Here is a 21,450-nt window from a genome sequence, read left to right as displayed (position 1 = left end):
ACAGTGGTATATGAGGAAGTGCCTGGGTGGGTAGGGATGTCAATGAAGTGGGGGGGCCCCCTGGTTGGATGCCCAAACTACACCCTCGCTGGGAGGTTTGGCAGATCTAAACACAAGACAATAAAGGGCCTTTCAGGCTGAAAAGGGGGGATGTAGGTTAATAAACAGTGCTAGAAATATTTCAGTTTGTCTCTGCATACATATAAATTATATACTTGTATCTTACATCCTAGGGGGCTGTTCTTGGGTACCACCCGTGCCTTGTGGGTAGGGCATGTGCATACAGGTGGGCACACAGGCAGGGCTGGCCAGGAGGCCACCAGTGGGCTTTCTCGGGCAGGAATGTGTGCGCGTGTGTGTATGTGTGTGGGGGACAAGGATCCTATTTGGGGGGATGTACGCTTATCTAAGAATATCTGGTTAACCCTGAGCTTAAATGAAAGGAGTTAGGTAGAGGCAAGCAAGGTAGGAGAAGTGGCCCAAGTCCTTTGGTGAGTTGGGGACCAGGACGGAGGAGGGTGAAGGGGAAGAATACTGTCTGGAGTTTGGCCAGGGTTCTGCTGGAGCATGTCGCCCACCTAGGCCAGGGTCCACAGAATGGGTACCTGGGCTCCGTGTCACAGCTTCAGCTTGGGGTAGCTGCTACTAGCCTGAGCGGCTCCTGCCCAGGGAAAGCAGGGACAGGCCAAGGGAGAGAGGCTAGGTAGCTCCTGGTGGTAATTATTATATAGAGGTGGTCTGGGGTCCAGAGGGGGGCCCTGGGCCTAGCCTAGGCAACAGTTGGTTCACAAAGAAATGTCAGGGAGACGCCAGCATTAAAAAAGAGAGATGTGTTTATTCCATGATCAGTACAGACCAAATGCATATTCACCGTATGAAAGTCAAACCAGTCAGCGACTCCAGAGTTTGGCCAACACCGAGGCACCAGCGTTGTGGTGTAGAGTGGGTTCTCATGGCACGCATAACCTCACCAAGGGCTCCAATTATAAAATTAAAAAAAAGCGTGGGAAGGAGCAGCCGGCTGGTTGGGGCTGGGCACAGGGCCGGGGAGCCTCTGCCTCAGTCTGTGGCCCGCCCTCAGCGCCTGGTGCCCACCTTGTCCCCTGGCCCTTCCTTTATTGGTAAAAAACAACTCAAACAGATTTGACATTAAAAAACAAAGAAGCCAACGAATGAAGGGGTAGGGGAGGAAGAGAAATAAAAGAAATCGCGGCTTTCTGGTTTAATAATTAAAAATAGACTAATAAAGTCTGAAACTGAGTAAAATATAGGCAGGTTTTTTTTGTTTTTTTTTTGTTTTTTTTGTGTTGTGTTTTGTTTTTTTTGTAGATTTTTTTTTTAGTTTTTTTTTTTTTTTTTACACCAGTTTGGTGGAGTCACCAACAAACTTCAAACAAAGATATGCCAACTATGTTCACTATACAGTACAGCCACGGTCACACACTACCCACAGCGCGGTGGCAGCCGCCGCTCAATGAGGAGACGATCACACCATTTTGGAGATAAGCAGTGCCATTGTGTCTGGAGGAGAAGAGAGAATTAAAAATAAAATAGAATCCAACGAAAAATATATATATAGAAAAAAAAAAAAACAGAAACACAGGTGGGAAGGAACTGACTTTGGTTGGTGGCCTCACTCCCCAGGAGAGGCCTGCCCACACCGCGCGGGACAGTCACCTCGCCCCAAACTGCCATGGACACACACACCTCCACGGCACTATTCCCTTTTGCACAAGCGAACACTTACAGAGAGCGGCTCTCGATTAAAGGCTTGTGGGGGGCAGGGAGGGGTGGGATCTGTTCAAGGCAAAGTCAGTGCCAGCAAGGGGGTGGGCAGGCCTCGCCTGCCTCCAGTCCACGTGGGCCTGCCCTGGCCTCCTGGGAGTGGGCGGCAATGGCTGGGGTGTGGGGAAGAACTCCCAGTGGGTGGGACGTCACAAACGTCATGTTCTCGGGGACAGAAAACCAGTCACGGTGGCGGCAGCAACGATGTCCTGTGTATACTGTGTAGACATTTGGCGGAGAGAAGGGCCTCTGTCCCCTATGTGGGGACGCAGGGCTTGGGTCCGGCCGGCACTTGCTCATAACGAGGCGTGCTCTGAGCTGACGTCCTGTGAGGGGGTGGCGGGTGGCAGGACGTCTGTCCGGCTGGCCGTAAGGCAGACAGGCTCTGCGATCCTCAGCTGCCCGTCAGGCCTGCCCCGGGCATAGCATGCAGGAGGGCCAGGCCCAGAGACACCCCCTGGCCGCTGCTGCCGCCTCCACCACTGCCCCTAACACTATGGAAAGTCAACGTTTTGCCAGAAAATCAAAGTCAGAAGCCACCTAGGTGCTCTCAGAAAAGATTTTCTTCAAATATTGACAATAGATCACTCTGGAAATTCATGTCAATGGTAGCTGCCATCTGAAGGAGAGAGGAAGGAAGGAGGGAGTGAGGCAGGGTGACCCAGCCACCCACTGCCCCTGCTGCTGCAGTGGCCCTCGGACCTCCCAGGGACTGTTCCCTCAGTGCCCGCCCTGCATCCTCGTGGCACGGGGCCATCACGCCGAGCCCGAAGGCTGACTGCAGACCAGCAGGGCCTGGGGTCCCCGGCTCCGCACCCTTTCCAGGCCCCAGGTCCCCATTCCCAGCCCCTCCAGGGTAGACCCCTGCCCAACCGTCCCTCTGGGGCACCCCCGACTCACAGCTTCCCGGCGCCTTCGCTCCTGCTCCCGCTTCCGGGCCAGCTCCCTCTGCTGGTCCAGCATGGACTGGGGCTGGGAGCTCTGGGCCTGGGGGGCGGCGGCGGCGGCGGCAGCCACCGCGGCTGCCTGTTGCTGCTGCTGCTGCTGTTGCTGCTGCTGCTGCTGCTCTTGCCGCTGCTGCTGCTGCTGCTGCTCCTGGCGCCGGCGTGCCTCCTCGTGGGCCCGCCGGGCCTGCTCCAGTGCGTCTTCGTCCTCCCGGCTCCTGGGCAGGGGCAGGCCTGTCAGCCTGGGGTCCCCAGCGTAACCCCAGGAGTCCCGCGCCCCGCGGGGAGCCCTGCCCACCTCATGCGCTCCTGCCGCAGCCGCTCCTTCTCCTTCTCCGCGTGCTCTGCCTGGGCCTTCAGGGCCTTCTCGCGCTCCTCCTTTTCCCGAGCAGCGCGGCGGAACTGCTCGAAGCTGTCGCTCGACGACTTGGCTGTGGAGGACGGGGTGGTTGGATGCTTCTGCACCAGGCTGGCCCAGGAGCCCATGTTCTTGATTTTCAGGTCCTGCAGGGCAGAGAGGCCAGGGGCAGGTGAGGGGCCTGCTGTGCCCGAAGGCGATGGCAGGAGGACATGCCCACCATGGTGCTGTTCCGGGACAAGGGGCGGGGCACCCGCGGGCCTCCCGTCCCTACCTTTTTGGGTGCAACTGGAGTCTTCGGCTCCTGTTTCTGTTTATCTTTGTCAGGGGCCCCTGGTGGGGGTGCGTTCTGCTCAGGGGGCCGGATCACAGGCCTCCCAACGTCCACAGGCTTCATCTCCGGCCCTGGAACACAAAGAGCCCATGGGCCTGGGCCACCAGCAAACTCGTGTCCAACACGGGCCTGGGGGCCTGAGTCCCAGCTGTGGGCAGGGAGGGCACTCACGCTGGGGCAGGTGGACAGGGGCCTTGATGCTCTCCGGGTGCTTAGGGGGCTCCGGCCGCAGCGAGGGGCTGAAGGGTTCGCTGCGAATGATGGGTGAGTGGATCTTCTCCTCCTTCACCACCACCAAGGGCTGGGGCTGGACCACGGAGGCCGCACGCAGCTCCTGGGACAGCACAGGCACGGTGGCCGGTGAGGTCGGCAGGCGCCCCCTGGCCGGCCCTGGGGGCCTTGGCCCAGCCCTGGCCTTACCTGCTTTTTAGGCTGCACGCTTTGCTGGGGTGGAGACTGGCGGGTCAGGTTCTGGAACTGCGGCATCTGGGGGGAGGGCATCATAAGCGGGGAGGGGGCTTCGCGGAGATGACCTAGGACAGGGGACAAGAAGTGTGTCATGGGCTTGAGGGCCACTTGGGCCTTGAGAGAATCATAACGGGGGAAAGGACAGGCTGGAAGTGGCAAAAGCACGTGGCCAGCCAGGCCATAGGGTCCACTGGCCAGGCTCAAGAGTGGAGACCCACGGACGCCAACCAGGCCTGCTGAGGACAAGCCGCCTCCCCCTGGGGGTTGGGTACCCCGATGCCCTGCGCGCGGGGCCCACGGCCCGCTCAGCATGCAGCAGGCTCTGGGAGCCCTGCAGCGCCAGTCCTGGTGTCCGAGTCTCCTGTGTGTCAGACTTACAAAGCTTTGAGAAACACAGATCCTGACACATCGGTCTCGAGTGGGGTTGGGTATCAGTACTTTCCAACCCCGCAAAGCTCAACCCAGGCGCCTGCTTTTGTCCCTGTGTCCTGGTCTCCGGGGGTGGGGATCTCAGGACCCTCCCCATAGTCCTGCTCCCTAATTTAGCCTGCCTGCCCCACAGAGGGGGAAGCCTGGAGCTAGGGTTCCTTTAAGAAACCGGTTAGCCTGCCACCCACGTCCAACCCAAGGCTGGGGCGGATCCAGGCAGCCACGGGTGGGAACGTACGGCACAGGTACTACTGGCCTTTGGGAAAGGAACAACGACACTTAAATCTAACTCCTCAGCCTCAGCGGTGAGCAAATGGAGCCCTGGAAGAGCCAAGTCCTGCCGCCCAACATGTGGACACCCTCTGCCTGAATCCCTGCAGGAAAGGGGCCTTGATAAACCACCCACAAGAGGAAACTGCCTCTCTGCAACGCCCCGGTGCCTGGTCAGGTCCCATGCCTCACGCTCGACAATCTAACCTGGCTCCACATGCTAGCTCTTCCACTGATGACGCCCAGAGCCCTCTTGCGAGCCACTGCCTGCCAGCACAGGCACCCCTGCGTCTCCCAGGGGCCCCACTGGCCAGAGGTACCTATAGCAGACTATCACGCCCCAGATGTGGTGGGCCCACTTGCCTCTTTCTAGAGCCAGGGCCCGCCCCTAACCCCAGGAGGCATCACAATTACCTGGAGCTCACATGGTGGCAAGGCCCACCATCCCCTGTAGCTGATTTTTCTGGCCTTAACATTTCCTTCGATTCCAGCACATCAGGACCGCTTTGGACACTGCCATCCCTGTTTGGTGCTGGGAGGCTTTGGGTCTGGCCCCCAGCGATTGACAGGCACACAAATGGGACAGCCTGCAACCTAGGGCAATGGCCTCGGCAACACTTGCTGAGGCCGACTTGGGCAACGGCAGGCCGTCGGGTCTGTGGTCTATAGGAACCTCCCACCTGCTGGCAGCTTTAGAGGGGAGGCCCAGTGGTTCATGGATGGCACCTGAAAGCTGGCTGGGTGCCCAGGGATGCCTGCTGAGCTTCCCTGGGAGTCTGACAACTTTGCTTTTGGCCCAAAGTCCCCAGCAGGGTTCCAATCCACGCCACTCCCTGTGCCCCATCCTAGGCTATAGGAGCTGGGGTGGGGGTCCAGGGACTAGAAGCAGAGTGGGCCAGAGGGGACCTGCCCTGGCCTCTGTGGGTCCTACGCACACCCAGTGCTGGCTCTTCTGAAGGCCTTGCATCCCTGTCCATCACCTTCCCCACAAGGAAGCCCAGAGTGAGCAGCGGCAGAGCTGCCGGGCCCACACCAGCCTTTCCCAGGGAGGACAGAGAGCTGCTCTCGACTCAGAGCATGCAGCAATCCACTTGGCACCAAGCTGTTTCGGCGAGGTTTAGAAGTAGTCGCTGCTTTGTTGCTCAGTTTGCAGGCAGCGCTCGGTGCACCCCTAAGACAGACTGCAAAGTCTACACTGCTGAGTCCAGGAACCTCCACCCTGACCCTGGAGCATCACCAGGCCACTGGCATCAACTGGAATGTCCCCCTGCCAGGGCCGGCCAGGACACTCTGGTTATTAACACTTAACATACTGACTGCCACAGTAGAAAAAAATTTTTTTTCCTTGGGGCCACAGTGTTTCATTATGAAAACAGAATAAAACTTCAAAAACGAAACGATCCTTTCCAATTTAATGAAAAATTTGTGGTTTTTTATTGTTCTGTGCGTGAGTTATATGCAACTCGAAAACATGAATTCATGCAGCTCCCCAGGTGAAAAGATGAGTTACATATGCTTCACGAGGACCTGGGCTCAAAACTAGCGTGAGTTAAATACAACTCACACGGTAATTAATGTGTTAAACGCTCCTGCCCAGTGCTCCCCGCCATGGCGTCCTGGATTTGCCAAGTGGGCCTCGCAAGGCCAAGAGCAGGTACCCCTGGGTCCCCCAGGGCCCTACAGGCTGGAGGTACCCATTTTCGCGGGCCTGGAGCAGACCACAATGCCCCAGGCCTGCCCCCAACTCTGCCTGGACTCCATTCCCCACCCTGCTTACTCAACTCACTCCTAAGTGTCCTATGGTCACCTCCTCCAGGAAGCCTGCCCCAAGCCCCAGAGGCGGATCAGATACCTCCCTGGGCTCTGGCTTCCCCAGCTAGCAGGGAATGCGGGCATGTTGTCACATTCCTGAGTAAATTCTAAGAGAAGGACCAACAGGGGCATTATTCTGGGCGATCGGCTTGCAAACAAGACAGATATCTGATAGGGACGCCGCAGGAAGCACCGACGCCCCCTTTCCAGGCACCCCCTTCAACTAGCCAGAGTCTTTGAGGCTCAACTCTTAGCCCACTGCAGTCTGAAGTACAAGCTAACACTCCTGGCTTCTCGAGGCCAAAACTCTGGGTCTCCCTGGAGTCCTGGGGTAGGGGCCGCTTACCTGTTGAGTAGGGGTCCGACTTGTGATGCCGGGGTGAAGGATGATGCTGAATGACTTGCTGAGGCTTGGCGGGCTGTGGTGGGGGCGGCTGCTGGCCTGGGGGCGGGTGAGGGGGCTGCTGGCCCTGGGGTGGTGGGGGCTGCTGGATGTGCGTGGAGAACTGCATGGGCTGCAAGTGCACAGGCCGTGGCGGGGGCTGGTGCTGCTGCTGGGGTGGGGGCTGGGACTGCACCTTCACGGAAGGGAGTAGCGGCGTGGGGGGCTGCACCTTCTGCAGCTGCTGCAGGTACAGCTGCATCTGCATGGAGGTGAGGGGTGCGGCAGGTGGCTCTTCGTCCTCCAGCAGCACTTGAGGGGGTTGAGCCATGGGGGGCTGTGGGAGCATGGGGGGCTGGGCCAGGGCGGGTGACACGGCTGGGGGCCGGGCGGGCTTGGGAGGCAGGGCGGCGGCTCGGTTGCTGGGCCGCGATGGCTGCTGGGGCAGCGCGTTGTGCAAAGCTGTAAGGACACAACACCATGGCAGTGAGGCCTGCATGGCTGCAGCCCCAACCCGGCTTTTTTGTCCCGTGCTGACCTTGTCTGGACTCTAGTGGCCTCCTACTGGCCTCCCTCCAACCGGCCAGCTCTCCCCACCCTGCATGACCCCAGACTCCGGAATAAAGACGGCTTCCAGCAAGGGTGCAGGGTCAGGCTCCTGGCTTGTGTCTTCCTGACTTATGGTCGGTCTCCCTCCCTCCTTATGCCCCCAATGCTCATGCTGGCCCTTCAGGTCTCCATGCAGAGCTCTGTCACCCACTCGTACAACCCTTTCCTGGCCCCGTAGGTGGGCAAACCCTGCCCTTTTATCCCCCAGGTACATGCTGTCCAGGCTGCACAGGAGGAGTCTGATCAGGATGAGCTTGCTTCCCCAGCCCTGGCCAGGAGCTGCAGAGGAGTCCCGTCTTTTCTCAGCTAACACCTAGCCTAGCAGAAAAACGGAACCCAAATCTTCTGAATCAACATACTAACTCCATGCAAGTTGTGTCCCGGGGCATCTCCCTTAATTTCCAAGATGGCCCAGAGTGCCCAGTCACTGCGTGGAGGACCAAGGTGGGAGAACACCCGGTGGGCCACGGCTCACCTGGAGGAGAGACTACCGCGTGCTGGTTGAGGTGGGGTGGAGTGCTGTGCTCGGGCGGCTGGGGCAGGTGAGGGGGCAGCTCGGGCTGCGGCAGGTGCAGGATGGGCTGGGTGAAGTGGCCGATGGGGTCGAAGACGCTGCCTGGAAGCTGGGGCTCCAGGACGGGCACCTGGGTGGCGATGAAGGGCGGGGGCGAGGACTTCATCGCAGGCGCTGCCTGCTGTGGTAGGGAGGGCGGGGGCGGAGGGGGTGGGGGCTGCTGCTGCTGCTGCTGCTGCTGCTGCTGCTAATGATGATTATTGTGGTGGTGGTTTGCTTATAAAGATTATGTGATGATGGTTTTGATCATGATGGTGGTGGTGGTGGTGCTGCAGACAGAGACAGAGACAGGCTGACGTCAGGCAGGCAGGACAAGCCCAGGCCAGGCCCAGGGTCCCGCTAGGGCCTACGCAGCCAGTGGAGGAGGCCCCTGAGCCCACGTACCTTCTTCTGCTCCCTCCCAGGGTGCCCCTTCTTTTTTGACTTCGGAGCCATCTCTGCAGAGGAAAAGAGAAGGTGGTGAGGCTCTGGGAAAGACGAACGTGAGCTGGCATGGACGCAGAGACAGGAGAAAACCGGGCACGTTCAGAAAAAGGACCAGTGATGCTGAGAGGGTGGCCGGGTTCGGTCCAGGATGAGCTGGTCATCACAGGGAAGGGAAAGACACGTGAGGCGTCACCTACCCATTGGCCTGCTGTGTTTCCTTGCAGGGACTGTGCCTGAGAAAGCCTCTCCTGCCAAGCGGCACACCACCGGCGCCATTAAAGGCTGAGCCATGGCTGCATAGGAAGCTGAGCTACGGAGCCCTCACCCAACGCCTGCCCTACTTGCAGGTCAGATGCTGCTATGGTGACCAAGTGTCTGCGTGCTCTGGACCCCAGCCTGCTCTGTTTTGGAACAACCCGTGCTGTTGGAAATGATCACGTTTGTTTGATGGTTGAGGAAAGTGAGGCTCTGAGAAGTGAGGGGATTTGTCCAGAGTCACGCAGCTAAAAAGAAGCAACTCAGGGGCCTCCAACTGCACGGCCTACTGAGGCCCGCTCCTTCCCGTCCTCTGAGGAGAAGCAGAGATGCTCAGGTTGGGAGTGACAAGGGTGCTGGCAATGTAGCACGGCCTGGCCACGGAATCCCGGAAGTGCTGAGGAAAGTGCCAGCAGGTGACAATGGAAAGACCCATGGTGTGTGCATTTTTAGGGAAGGAAGGAACAGGCTGGCCTCCCTAGAATGACAAGGAACGAACAGGGTAGGTGCTTGCTGCCAGGGACAGCAGAGGAGGACGCTAGCCAGCTTCTCTTTGCTCATGGGAGATGGACCTCGAAGTCCCTGCCCTGGGACATAGTCCACATGGTGCAGAGAGAAGGCAGCACATGCCCTGGCTCCTTGGGAGCTGACAGCTTGGCACCTCCACTGTGTGTGCTCCAGAGCCAGTGTGCCCACCTCTGTCCCCACCCCAGAGGTTTATGCTAAGGGACTTCTCCCAGCTGGATGCCCCAAAGCCAAACACAGACAATGTGTGAGCCCTAGAGAGGGGAGACGAGCCCTGGCCAGTGCTCCCAGGCTGGCAGGTAACATAGCTGCCAACCACTGAGTGGAGGCTGGACCTGTGGTCTGGTGCCTTTAGGATTCCCTTCACCGAGAAACACCTCCTGGCTCTGCCTGGCTTCCCCCGAGTTCCTTGCCAGGGTGCCAGCTCTTGCTGCTGGTGTTGGAGGACACATGCTTTGCCCAAATCAAGGCTACTTCTGCTTGGAGCTGCTTCATGAAGGGCCATGCTAAGCTTCTGTGAGGTCCACGGCTCCCGGGGTGCAGTGGGCCACCAAAAGGGATGAGAAGGAACCTTGTGCCCTGCGAGAGCTCAGCACTCCATGCAAGAGACAAGACACGGACACAAACCCCAGCAGCTACAGACACACATCCTCTTACAAATGGCAAAGGGCAGCAACTGGGAATGCCTGGGAACTGGGGGCCCAACCCCAAACCCGGATGCCAGGATACAGGGCTCTGGACTCTGGGTGAGGACGAATGTGGTGAGGGGTGCTCTCGCGGGCGAGATGTGCGTAAGGGGACAGTTTGGGTAAATGTGCAGGGTCAGGGCCGGCTGCTGTAGCGAGGAAGAGGAGCGCTGGCTGCAGAGGCCCCAGGACCATGCCAGGGGAGGTGCGGTCCCCAGAGCCCTGATGCCTCACAGCAGCTGAGGCCACTGAGCCAGGGGTGTGGGACGAAAGGCCAGAGCTCCTCTAGGACAGGCTCCTATCCCAGGATGGTTGGGGCAGCTGCTTGCATGCTGGGCATGCCTTTGAGGGGACCTGGGGACAGGGGAGGGAAGCCAGGGGAAGCAGCAAGGCCACTATGTGAAGTGTGGCCAGGAGAAGCCTCAGAGATGTGCCCAGATGCCACCAAGTCATGGGGAGAAGGTTTGGAGGGGAGTGGGGGACACCAGGGTCAGTGTCTCATGGCCTTGGAGGAAGCCTTGTTTTTTCCCACGATAAAAGAGAGGTGGTTGCTCTGACCCCTCCCTATCTGCTTGCAGGCTGCGAGGAGAGGCCGCAGGAGAAGGCATGGGGGCAAAGTTCAGTGTGGGGCCTCTGGGGGTTCCAGGGAGTGTGTCTTGGCTGCCTTGGAAAGGTCACAGGGAGTATATCCCAGGGCTCGTCTCCAGGGCCCCTCGGAAACGCTGGGGCACCTAGGCAGGGCAGGCCTGGAGTGGGGAGAGAAGGCAGGAGGCACACGGCAGCCTCCAGGATGAGATGACTTAGGGGCTGGTGGTGGGGACCGAGGGGTGCTGGTGCCGATTTGAGGGCAGCCCTGTCTGGCTCACGTGGCCCGAGCTTCGTGTCAGAGTTACCAGTAAGAAGACAAGACGGGAAGTGCACGACTTCACAACAGACCAGCCCCAAGACACCCCCCACACAAAACTCTCTAGAAAGGGTTACATGAAGATGGCCTCAAGCATGGTGTGATCTTTATTCCATGACAATCTTCAACTCAACACAAATTTCATCTTTACATAGGATGGTAATTGTACAAAGAAATAAAATGTTTTCGTAAAATCTGATTAAAACACTGATTTCTCCCACCCCAACAACCCCCTCCCCCGGGCCCCACTCCAGCAAAGGAGACAGGATGGAGGACAGGGTCAGGGCAGAGGAACGGAGCTCTCACCAGCGCTGACTGGCTCCCACCCACCCCCACCACAGCTCCTCAGGACCCACAGCCAGCTGGTGTAGCCGCCGCCAGCACCTCCCGCTGCCCACACACACAGGAGGCTGCCAACAGGGAGAAGTGAGTGGGCACTGTCCTCTCTGGCTCTGTTTCTGGGGCATCAAGCACAGGTGACGGTTTAAGTCTAAAGAGCTTTCAAGTTCAACGGGCCCTGGGCGTTCTCTGCCAGATGGGAGCCCGACAGGCAAGAAGGGCGGGATCCCTGGAAAGCCTGCGGTCACAGCCCGTGTGCGCAGAGGGGTGGAGGTGGGGGCAGCACACGGGCCCAACACTGTGGGAATCCAAGCTGTCGTTTGGTCCAAGACAGCAGAATCTTCCCAGAAAGACAATGCCAGCAGCTTCCCAACCATCCTGTGGGAATCTGTGGGCATGAAGGCTCCCCCGCCTGCTCCCATCCCAGCCAGGCCAAGTTGCACTGGGAACACATTCAGGCGTAGGCCAAAGGGCAGCTCAAAATAGTCTGTTTGGCAAAAGTAGCTTGACTAGAAGCTGGACGCCCAGAGAGGATCAGGAGCAGCCTGGGACTCCAGAGCAGTGCTGCGGGGCTCTGGGAGGCTCTGGTAAGGCTGAGGCTAGACCCGACGGCCAGGGCAAATCTGGGGCAGTTACAGCAGCTTGAGCCCAAGAACCCAAGGAGCTGGGGAGAGCTGCCAGGGCTTCCCCAGGCAGGCAGGGAGCCAGGGCCTGGGGGCCTGCCGATAGTGAGAGCACCTCCTCAGCCTGCTTCCAGCTCCAGAAGATGGACAGGTCTTTAGGAAGTACACACAAATTACAATTAAAAAAAAAAAAAAAAAAAGAAAAGCCCCCAAAATGCAGACACAGTTATTTAGGGGACTTTTTATATCAGGCAGTTTTCTGCTGAGATGCTGGATTTGTGCCCAAAAAAGGGCCGATATTTATTTTTAGAGCAAAAAGCCTATTCAGTGCCCAGGGGAGGGCTTGGATGACACGGCCAACCTTGTCTGCCCCAGCCCCAGGGGCTGTCATCATTCTGGGAGGATGTCCACAGTGGTAATGCCCCTCAGAGATGTGCACTGGACAGCCTGAGGGCCTGTGATGCCCTCTCGTCCACTGGCCCAGATTCTGCCCCTGCCTGGGGTGAGCATGACAGGCCAAGGGCCCCTTCACCAGTGGCCTGCCTGGCGGCTGCTGCACACTGCAGCCGGCTTCATGGAGCAGAGGCTTACGACCACCTGGGAGGGATGGGCAGCTGCCTAGGAGGTATTTCCCCTACATGACTTGAGAAGAAGACAAAGAAATTGGGAAAATGCCTTCCAGGTAACTTAAGCATTTGGAAATGCACAGGAACAATGGAGAGGAAGGACTTCAGGAGGCTGTGGGTCAGCTGTGGCTCAAGCCTCACAGGACACCAGACAGAAGGTGCACTGTGGGATAGCCCCGCCAAGCCTTCGAGGCCCAGCGGCCTCACTGCTAAAGCACACACTCCTTACGGAACAGCTCTAGAGGCCAGAGTGCTCTTCCTCACACGGAGCGAGAGCTCTCCCGGGCTAATGTCACTGCGAGGTCCGGGAGGGAAGCAGTTAGGGTTCAGAGTCCCAGAAAAAGAGGGAGGGGACGAAGAGAGAAAACACACTTGGGATGGGGCTTTGCACATGGAACAGCACCACATGTATGCATGTGTGGGGGGATTGTCATCACCCTCCAGGAGATGTCACCCACCCAGAGAACCCCAGGTGACCAGGGAGGCTGGGCGGGACAGCCAGGCAGTCTTTACACAGGGAGGCTGGCCAGGCAGGCAGCCTTCCCAAAGGCGGGACTAGGCGTGTGCTGCTGGACATGACTAATCCACCCCAGGGGACAGGCCCAGGGCTCTGAGGAATTCCATAACTTGATGGAGTCCTGTCCCTTTCACGGAAGAAAATGGACTTAAGCTATAGCTTGCTGGGAAGGAATCTGGAACTGAAGACCGTTTTATTAAGAGTCCGTGTCCAATGATTAGGCAGGACCTACGTAGAGGGAGAGAGAAACCAGTGTGAGAGAAATGGTGTGGAATGTACCGTTCAAAGTCACAAGAACAGAAGAACCGCAGACCGAGCCAGCCTCCTGTGCCCCGGTGGCTGACAGGGCATGAGAACGGCGCTGGAGACCAGGAGCCCCACCCCCTGCCTGGCCAGTCTCGGCGGGGACAGACCCACCTTCCCCCCTTCAGAAAGGCCACGGATCCAGCATGGGTGGACATCTCCAAAACCGCTCCGAGACTGTTTACGCTGCTAGACAGAACTGCTCTCGCTAACGAGATCCATGTGTGCCCCCCATGAGCACCCGCCGGCGTTTTCTTCGCTGCTCCTGAAGCTGCTCCTTTTTGAGAGGTGCCTTGCCTGTCCCACCAGCCAGGTGTGGCAAGCCCACCAGGCGTCCACTGGTTCTGAGCTGATCTCCCTGGGGGCCGTGTATTGTATAGTCTCTCATGGTCTCTGAGGAAGGAGGCGCTTGCTGGAGGGTCCCAAGTCCAGACCTCCAGCTGAGAGGGAAAGAGCCAACAGCCTCACCTCTGCACTCCTCTAGATCCCCAAAACCAAAAGCACAAGCTATAAAGAGAGGAACCAGTGACATGCGTTGCTGAGGAGAGCAAAAGGAAACAGAAACAGGTCAAGGAAGAAAAGTCTCATCCTTTTTCTTTTCTTTTCCAGGGCATCCAACATGGCTTCCTGGACCAGGGAGGAGCACTGGGCTTGTTCCCACCCACGCAGCAGAGCGGATGCCTCTGCCGGAGTCACGGATGCAACTGACACACTATCCCTGGCCCCCAAGTGTATGCATGGGAAAAACCCGCCCACCAGTGGCCTCTCACTCCCGGCTACATTCCACAAGGCTCGCCCCCTCACAGGCCCGTGAAGCCCCAGAATCCCTCCAGCTGCAACTCCTAGAGGGTGTGTGTGGGATGTCACCTGGCTGTGCACACATACTGGCTGCAGCCCCACCTTTCAGGTCTCTTTCTACTCCCACCCATTCCAGGGGCCTGACCCCTTCTCCCCAAGGCAAGTGCCACACTCTTGAACAGGCAAGCAGCAGGCTCTGAGATGTGACTGGGAACGAGTTCCTCAAAGACCTGGGGGTCAGGAAGCCGAGGCTGGCTGTGTGGTAAGAACACCCCATGGCCTCTGTCTCTACTTCCCGGCTCAAATCTTTCCAAAACATCAAGCATTCCTTTTTCCCCTGGAGCTATTAAGAAACACCCACTTGCACCAATCCTGGGAAAAGGAAACTAGGAGACTAAAATAGCTGGGCTGTGCTCCTGGCTGCAACTAGAAGACCAAGCCAAAGTCGGAGAGGGTCTCCCCATACCCCCTGGCACTGTCCCAGCCCAGGGATCTGGGGGTAGGGGGTGCTCCTGAGAAGGACACAAGCTGTGGGGCCACCCCTGCCCACAAAGACCTGTGGATGGCATTTAGGAAGAGCCAGACATCAGCAACATGACAAGTGCGAGCTGGAGGGCAGAGTCCTAGGACATGCCCTGCCCCACATCCAGGCAGACCCAACCCCAGCACTGGTGACAGCAAAGCTTCAGCTCTGCCCACAGCCCACCTGGGAAGCAGTGGGAAGGGGAGAACCACACCTCCCTCCTTCAGCCTGCCCAGCCCAGGTCTATAGATGCCCTGGGGTGAGGGGAGGGTGGCATTTGTGCCCCACCTCCGCCTGCCCCAATAGTGAACCCTCAGCAAGCTCCAGGCTTCAGCTGCCACTGTAACTCAATGGAAGACCACAGCCCTACTAGTAACAGCTGGGTTCAGAGAAAGTGGTAGGGCTGGCCCCTGGCACTGCACGCTGCTGGGGCAGGAGGCAGGGGAATACGGGGGGCCCCGGGACGAAGCTGGGAAAGCAGCTTCCTGCCCCCCTCCCATCTGTCTGTGCACCGCCTCCCTGAACTGCAGCCTGGCCCCAGAGGACCAGCCCCACATCCCATCAGTCTACAGCATCCTTGTCTATGGACAGCTGCCAGAGTAGGGGTCCATGTACCGCCCCCACCCCAATCTAGTGCCTCTGTTCGGTTTCTTTTGGTGATTCATGTCTCAGGGCCGTGTCAGCAGAACTGACCCTTAGAACAAGTGACAAAAATAGGCCCTTTCAGGAATTTCGGCTCCAATCCAAATGGAAACACAAGAACAAGGAGGGCAAAACAATTAAGCCCCAAAAGACCAAAGAGAAACACCTTCAATACCCACCCCCATCCTGCCCTACTCCCCCCCACCTCCCCAAGGCAGAGCTGCCTATAACTGGCCACAGACATTGGGGCTGCCCGGCTTCCTGGGCCCAGGAGAGCAGCTGCCCCCAACCCCTGCCAGGAAGAGTGTGTGGGATGCGGTGGCGGAAGGCTGTTTTCACTGGGGCGTGGGTTCCCGCTTTGGGATCTGCTGCACAAAACCCACGCAGTGGGCCCTTCCTGAGGGCAGAAGTACCCTGCCGGCCCAGACACAGCTCATCCAGTGCACACAGAAGGAAAAGGAAAAGCTCCTGTTTGCCGGCTGCCCTGAGGGTCAGGATGGTGAAGACAAAAGGGAGCCAGGCAAACCCAAGGTGGGGAGGGAGCCTGGGAAGAGGGAGACGCCAGAGCCCAGGCAGCCCAGCACAGCAAGGGCTGAACTGCCAGAGCCGGGAGCCTGGGAGCCGGCGGCTGCAAGCAGGCTCCAAGACTGTAAATCTTGTCCTCCTTCCCGCCAGAACAGCTGTTCCCAGGACTCTCAGATTACTTGTTGCACAATCTTCCCACTTTCTTTGGGGGGTGGGGGGGTGAAAAAACAAAAAAATCTCAGCAGCAGCACGGAGCTGCTGGAAATGCCGTCATGGCCACCCCCACAGAAGGCGGCAGTGGGAGGGGTGCAGGGCACTCACTCAAGAAGCCAGAAGTATTCCCACCTAAAGTAGAAGAACCTGGAAGAGGGACGTGGGGGCCAGGGACAAAGGCCACAACCACAGCACCCTAAGGTGCCTTGTCGGGGCCAAAGTAGTCCCCTCATGGCCAATTTCAGCTTTTTGAGGTTTTCTTTTGGTCACTAGGATCCTTAGATGAAAAGGCTGCAAAGCCCCTGGTAGCAGCAGTCTGCTAGAAAATGCAGGAGTCGCAAAAATCCTGAGGCTTGGCTGAAAGTGAAAAGTCACCGGCTACCAGGAATGCTAACTGGACCCAAGAATATGGCCATTCACCCCATTCAACCCTAACCCTAATCCCTCCTGGGCAGCCGTGGGGTGCAGCGCCCTCTGCTGGGCAATGCATAGAAAGCACCATGGGGTGGGTGAGGGGGGAGAGAGGGGAGAGAGAGAGAAAAAAGGGTAAAGGATGGTGATGGAGTGCCACTGGCCCAGCGAGCTGTCCAGGGCATTTTCTGCACACGATCATGCCAGAGATACAGAATGTGGCTTAAGGGATTTCATCTCATTTGGGCCCATCAAAACGGAGGTAGTCCAGGGCATCTGGGGTCCTGGGCAATCCCTCGGCCCAATCCAAGGTGAGACCCTTCACTCACTTGGGAAGCAGAAGGCATTTGGCTGTGCAAGGCCCAGAGGCACCCCTGTCCCCACCCATCCTACGCACATGGACTTCGGAGCAAGGTGGCTCTTCGCAGCTGCCGTGAGAGATCCTCAACCTTCCCTGGCACGATCAAAGTGTTATCTACATGCACTGGTTACGTGGCGGTTAGCACTTATTTCCAGTTAGAATAAAATTCCGGAGGCGGGATAAGGTCCACGGAAGAGCCCACGAGGAATGTTTGCTGCCCAAACATACATGTCCCACTGTGATCTGCACTCCCCTGCCTGCCAGGGGGAGTGCGCCTGAGACCCTGGGGCTGGCTCTCGGTGGGCAGCAGCACACCCAGCTCAGCTGACGGAGCCGCACCTGCAACCCCCCTTGCCCTAGACACAGACTGTCAGCTCTGCCTCACAGCACACACTGGTCGCCAGGCCTCCTGGGCACCTTTGGCTCCTTCCCTATCCTCCCCTCCAGGCCAGTCCGAGCATCTGCTCCCCTGAGAATAATGAGGGAAGTGCACACCTGGAGGAAAGCAGCTCCTCCCCACCCCGCAAGCTCCACCACCTGCTCCCACCTCCTACTCTGAGGGATGAGGCTGCTGCTCAGGTGGGTTCTGAGGGGACGCCAGGGGCAGACGTGTGGGCCCACAGAGAGAAGGGGGGCTGTTAGAAGTGCGGGACACACATGTCCAGGTGCGTGCAGAGTTAAAGCAAGGTCGGGAGCAGCCAACAGCAGCGTTCACACTCCGGGGCAGAGCAGGCAGCATTCAGAGGCCTGGCGATGCTGGCCGAGAGCAGACTAGCTGTGCCGTCGGCCAGCTGCAGGTGGCTCCACACCCGCCAGAACCCAGTAGAGCACCTGCCCTGGAACAGCCATGCTGCATGACTGTGATGCAGGGAAGGTAGGGGTGGCAGAGTCTCCTCTGGGGCAGAAGGCTGGGTGGGGTCACACCAAGGTCAATGGCACCATCTGGACCCCACCCCCACAATCCTCATGGCCCAGTCCCCACCCCCACCCTGGGCTCTGCAGTGCCAACGTCCTTGGCCACTAGTGCCCGAAGTCCAAGCCTGAGCAGGCACAGTGTGAGGTCCGTGTGGAGAGAATGGACACCGCTGCACAGGGCACAGGGCTTCCCACCACCCCCAGGGAGAACGTTAACATGGCGGATGGACAGGTACCAGGGCCCAGCAAGTTCTCATGACCACCGTCTCTGGGCTCTTTAGCAGCAGGGACACAGGACCGAGCTGGTGCCAGGCACAGGTGCGTGGAGTTCGACAAGATGCTTAAGACACGAGTCACCTAACCTGTTTCGGAGTCTTCGCTGTCAGAGGAGCTGGACTCACTGGAGCTCTCCGACTCAGAGGACGAGAAGCCCTTCATCTTAGAGGAGCCAGCAATCACATCGACTTTCTCAGCTGCAATCCAAGCAACAGGAAGCGTGTCAGGCAGGGCCCTGATCCAGGAAAGGATGCCATAGCCACAGACATACCCCACCCACCGGGCGGAAGGACCAGTGGGAAGCCTGTGCCCTGTGAGCTGATGAGGGCTGCTCCTAACCACCAGCTGCCATCGTCCAAGGCCCTGGGTGGCCCCTTGGTTCCCACTGGTAGCCTGCTGTACACTAGTCAAAGATTCGGCTTTTGGTGGAAATTCAAGGCCCCTCCAACCTCTCAGAATATCCTTTGGGGGGTTTATCAAGGATCCAGAGACCAGGCAAGGAGTAATTTCCTAACACAGTTACTGCTGGGCTTGGGTTTTCTCAGTTACTTTTCTGGGAGGGAGTGAAGAGGACCCAAAGGGAACATGACACCCAGACACAGAGCAGGATAAGGAGAGAGCCCCGGGGCTTTCCTGGCATGGATGTCCAGTGCCTGAATGTCACCACGTGGTATACCCCAAGGAGAGGCTCAAGGACCCCACAAGCCAGTCTGAGCAGGGATCAAAGGCCGTGTGCAATATCTTGACACAGATCCTAAGTCCCACGTCTCAACAGAAAAGTTGTGAGCTAAGACGGGGCATATATAACACGAAAGAGATGCTTGGAAGAGTGTCCCCAGAAGGGGTGCCATGCCAAGTTGTCCTTGCTGGAGAAGGACAGAAGCCACCGCATCAGCACACAGGCCCCTAAGGCACTGCAGACATGTGTTTTCTCGTGGCCACGTGCCACAAACCATGCCCCACAGAGGCGGGAGGTGGTTTTCAGGGCGGATTCAGCACCAGTCAGCTGGGATGAAAGCAGCTGCTGCTTAAAGCAAGGGTCAAGACACCGAGGTTTGGGTGGATTCAGACAGCCACCAGCTAAAGGAGTCTGGAAAGGCACTTGATAGCCCAGGGCTGACTGTGACCTTCCGGAAGTTTCTATGTCAAGGGCACAGATTTTTATAATTAGAACAAAAGCCTGCAGAGGGAAAGGGCTGAATGAGGAAGGGATAGTTAACTGAGGGTGCCCATGGGAAGGACCCCCAAAGCCCACAGGGCCCTAGTGCACCTTGAGGTTTCCTTTTCTTCCGCAAACAGGAGGTGACATAGCGCTCCAGCTCACGCAGCGTGGACGGCTTCAGGGTCTCAAAATCGATCTCGATCTCATCAGGGTTGGAGTTCTTGAGCGAGGGCTCCCGAGACTGGATGATGTGCACCACGCGGCCCAGCTTCTCGCCAGGGAGCTTGTTGATGTCCAGGCTGAGCTGCCGCTTCTCCTCGTATGACATGGGCTTGCACTTGTCCTCCTCCTCCGACTCGTATGCAGGAGGGGGCTTGTTCTTCATGGGTGCTGGCTCCTTCTTGCTATGAAGGGACGATGCAGACACTGTCAAGAGTGGGTCCCCTGAGGAAGCCAGGCACTCATTCCTCTATGTGAGTGGGCGGCTTCCCACACCCCACCTGCTGGCCTTCACAGTAAACAGGACGTGGGCAACTCGACCCCCGGGAGCACCCAGTGGAGAGTGAAAGCAAACCATGACCCCAGGGGCTGCTGGAGGTGGGGCTGTGCTGTGGCCCCGAGCCTGCGTCTGCACCACGCTATCCCCCTTCACCAAAGCACTGAGCTCCAAAGGCTCACCCCACAGAACAGGGCAGAGAGTGCGCAGCTAAGTCCCACACCTGAGAGCTGCCAGCCCCGTTGGGCTAGCTGATGCTGCAGAGGGTGAGCCCCTCTACCATGTGGGCAGAATGGGCCAGAGGGCCCAAATGGCCTCAAAGCAGCCCCTGGAAGAAGGGTCCCCACCCAGGGCAGACTTGGGGGGCACAGACCTCGCATTGCTGTTGCTGCTGTTATTTTTCTTTGTCTTTTTGGGAGGAAGTTCCTTGGCTTTGCTTTTCTTATTCTCTTCCACTTCCTCTTTCTTTTTGTGCTTTTCTTTTTTCTTTTCCTTCTTGTCTTTCTCCTTTTTCTTTGGTTTGTTCTGCTGGGGCTGCGAGAGGGCTGCAAGCTGCTCGTGCACGGCTTTGAGCTGCAGACCAGACAGACAAGACACACTCAGGGCTGAGACCTCCTTCCCAACACACGAGGCCCAGGCATCTGCTCTCAACCACATGGTACAGCGTGAAGCCCCGGGCATCAGGGTGCGGGCATGAGGGAGGCAGAGGGAGGGCTGGCCCTCAGCTCTGTGACCCACCATGGTAACCAGATTCCCCAAGTGCCCATGCCCTGAACCCCAAGGATTGCTGGTGTGCTCCATGCCAGAGGAGCTGCTCAAGACGACAGATGCTAAGCCCGGTGGCCACCCTAGTCCCAGGAGGAGGGTCCCTAAGAGGCTGGGCAAAACATACATATCGGGCACTAAGGGCTTGATGACTGGCTTGCAAGGAGAGAGACAACCAGGCAGGCCCAGGAGAGACAGACATCCTAGCTCGATCTCTTCCTTCCAGACACTGGAAGGATTCAGAAGTCTCATCTCTACCCATAAAACAGCCAAGCACCCCCAACCTCGACACATACAGTATACATATGTGCATGATCAACATGCACTCGACCTAGCAGAGGGGAAGAGGCCACAAGGTGATCAGTGGGAATTCTGCATCCGTGGGACCTCAGAGCCAAGAGCATCCCTTGGAACACTCTGGGGAGACTGCCCTGGTCCATGGACGCTAGGGGCCAGGAATGGAGCTGCCAGTGCCCTCACCTGCTCCTGGAGCTCAGCCAGCCGCTGGGCTCGCTCCTCCTCGGAGTCGTCAGTGGAACTGTCGCTGTCCGAGGAGCTATCGCTGCTGCTGTCGCTGGATGAGGGCGGGGCCACAACCTTGGTGGGAGGGGGCACTGCCGGGGAGGACACAGCCACCACTGGCTCCTCAGGCTCGTCAGGCATCTTGGCAAAGCGCATTTCGAACACATCCTGGGAAGGGAAAGCCACGCCCGTGAGGGCTGCTGGGTGCCCAGGTCGTGACCCAGCATCACCTTGGCCTCACTAGCTGCTGGGGCCAACTCAACAGGAAGCAATCAGAAGGTGAAAAGGGCTTCAAGCATGGTGACCCTCTCTCTGCCACTAACACGGGGTCAAGGAGCTGGCCGAGGCCCTCTAACAACTCTTTCAATACTCTTCTCTCAACTCTCACTTTGAAGAGCAAGGTGGTCCTGAGGTGGCTGGACACTCACCCCCTGGGGAACACAGCCCACCTAAGGACATGTGACCAAGGCCACAGAAGGCAGCCAGCCACTGAAGATGTCACTCTGGGGGTGCCCAACAGATGGTGGGCCAAGGGCAACCCCCAGGAAATAGCCCCTTAAGGCTCCTGCCGGGTCCATGACTCCCAGGCAGGAGGCTCTGCCTGCCTTTGGTTGGCACTCCAGTGGGAGTGGTGGGGTCTCTGGTTTTAGAGAGCCTTCCAGGCAGAACGAA

General features: G+C 58.2%; 1 protein-coding gene across 1 annotated transcript in view; it reads right to left on the bottom strand.

The window, feature by feature from the left end:
* Positions 1–817: 817 nt before the first annotated feature.
* Positions 818–21,450, bottom strand: part of BRD4 (bromodomain containing 4) — a 34,942-nt gene continuing 14,309 nt past the window's right edge. Inside the window, exons 7-19 of the mRNA XM_012662735.1 lie at positions 20,737–20,946; positions 19,865–20,064; positions 19,104–19,399; positions 17,920–18,030; positions 8,350–8,402; positions 7,867–8,086; positions 6,747–7,244; positions 3,842–3,954; positions 3,593–3,755; positions 3,362–3,492; positions 3,028–3,233; positions 2,686–2,947; positions 818–2,404 (exon numbers count right to left, since the gene is read on the bottom strand). Coding sequence (XP_012518189.1) covers positions 2,336–2,404; positions 2,686–2,947; positions 3,028–3,233; positions 3,362–3,492; positions 3,593–3,755; positions 3,842–3,954; positions 6,747–7,244; positions 7,867–8,086; positions 8,350–8,402; positions 17,920–18,030; positions 19,104–19,399; positions 19,865–20,064; positions 20,737–20,946 — 2,532 coding nt within the window. The 3' untranslated portion in view covers positions 818–2,335. The remainder of the gene's footprint in view (positions 2,405–2,685; positions 2,948–3,027; positions 3,234–3,361; positions 3,493–3,592; positions 3,756–3,841; positions 3,955–6,746; positions 7,245–7,866; positions 8,087–8,349; positions 8,403–17,919; positions 18,031–19,103; positions 19,400–19,864; positions 20,065–20,736; positions 20,947–21,450) is intronic.

Source organism: Propithecus coquereli, unplaced genomic scaffold (assembly GCF_000956105.1).
Source record: "Propithecus coquereli isolate 6110/MARCELLA unplaced genomic scaffold, Pcoq_1.0 Scaffold776, whole genome shotgun sequence".
Classification (NCBI taxonomy): domain Eukaryota; kingdom Metazoa; phylum Chordata; class Mammalia; order Primates; family Indriidae; genus Propithecus; species Propithecus coquereli.
This window is presented reverse-complemented; position numbering and strand designations above follow the sequence as displayed.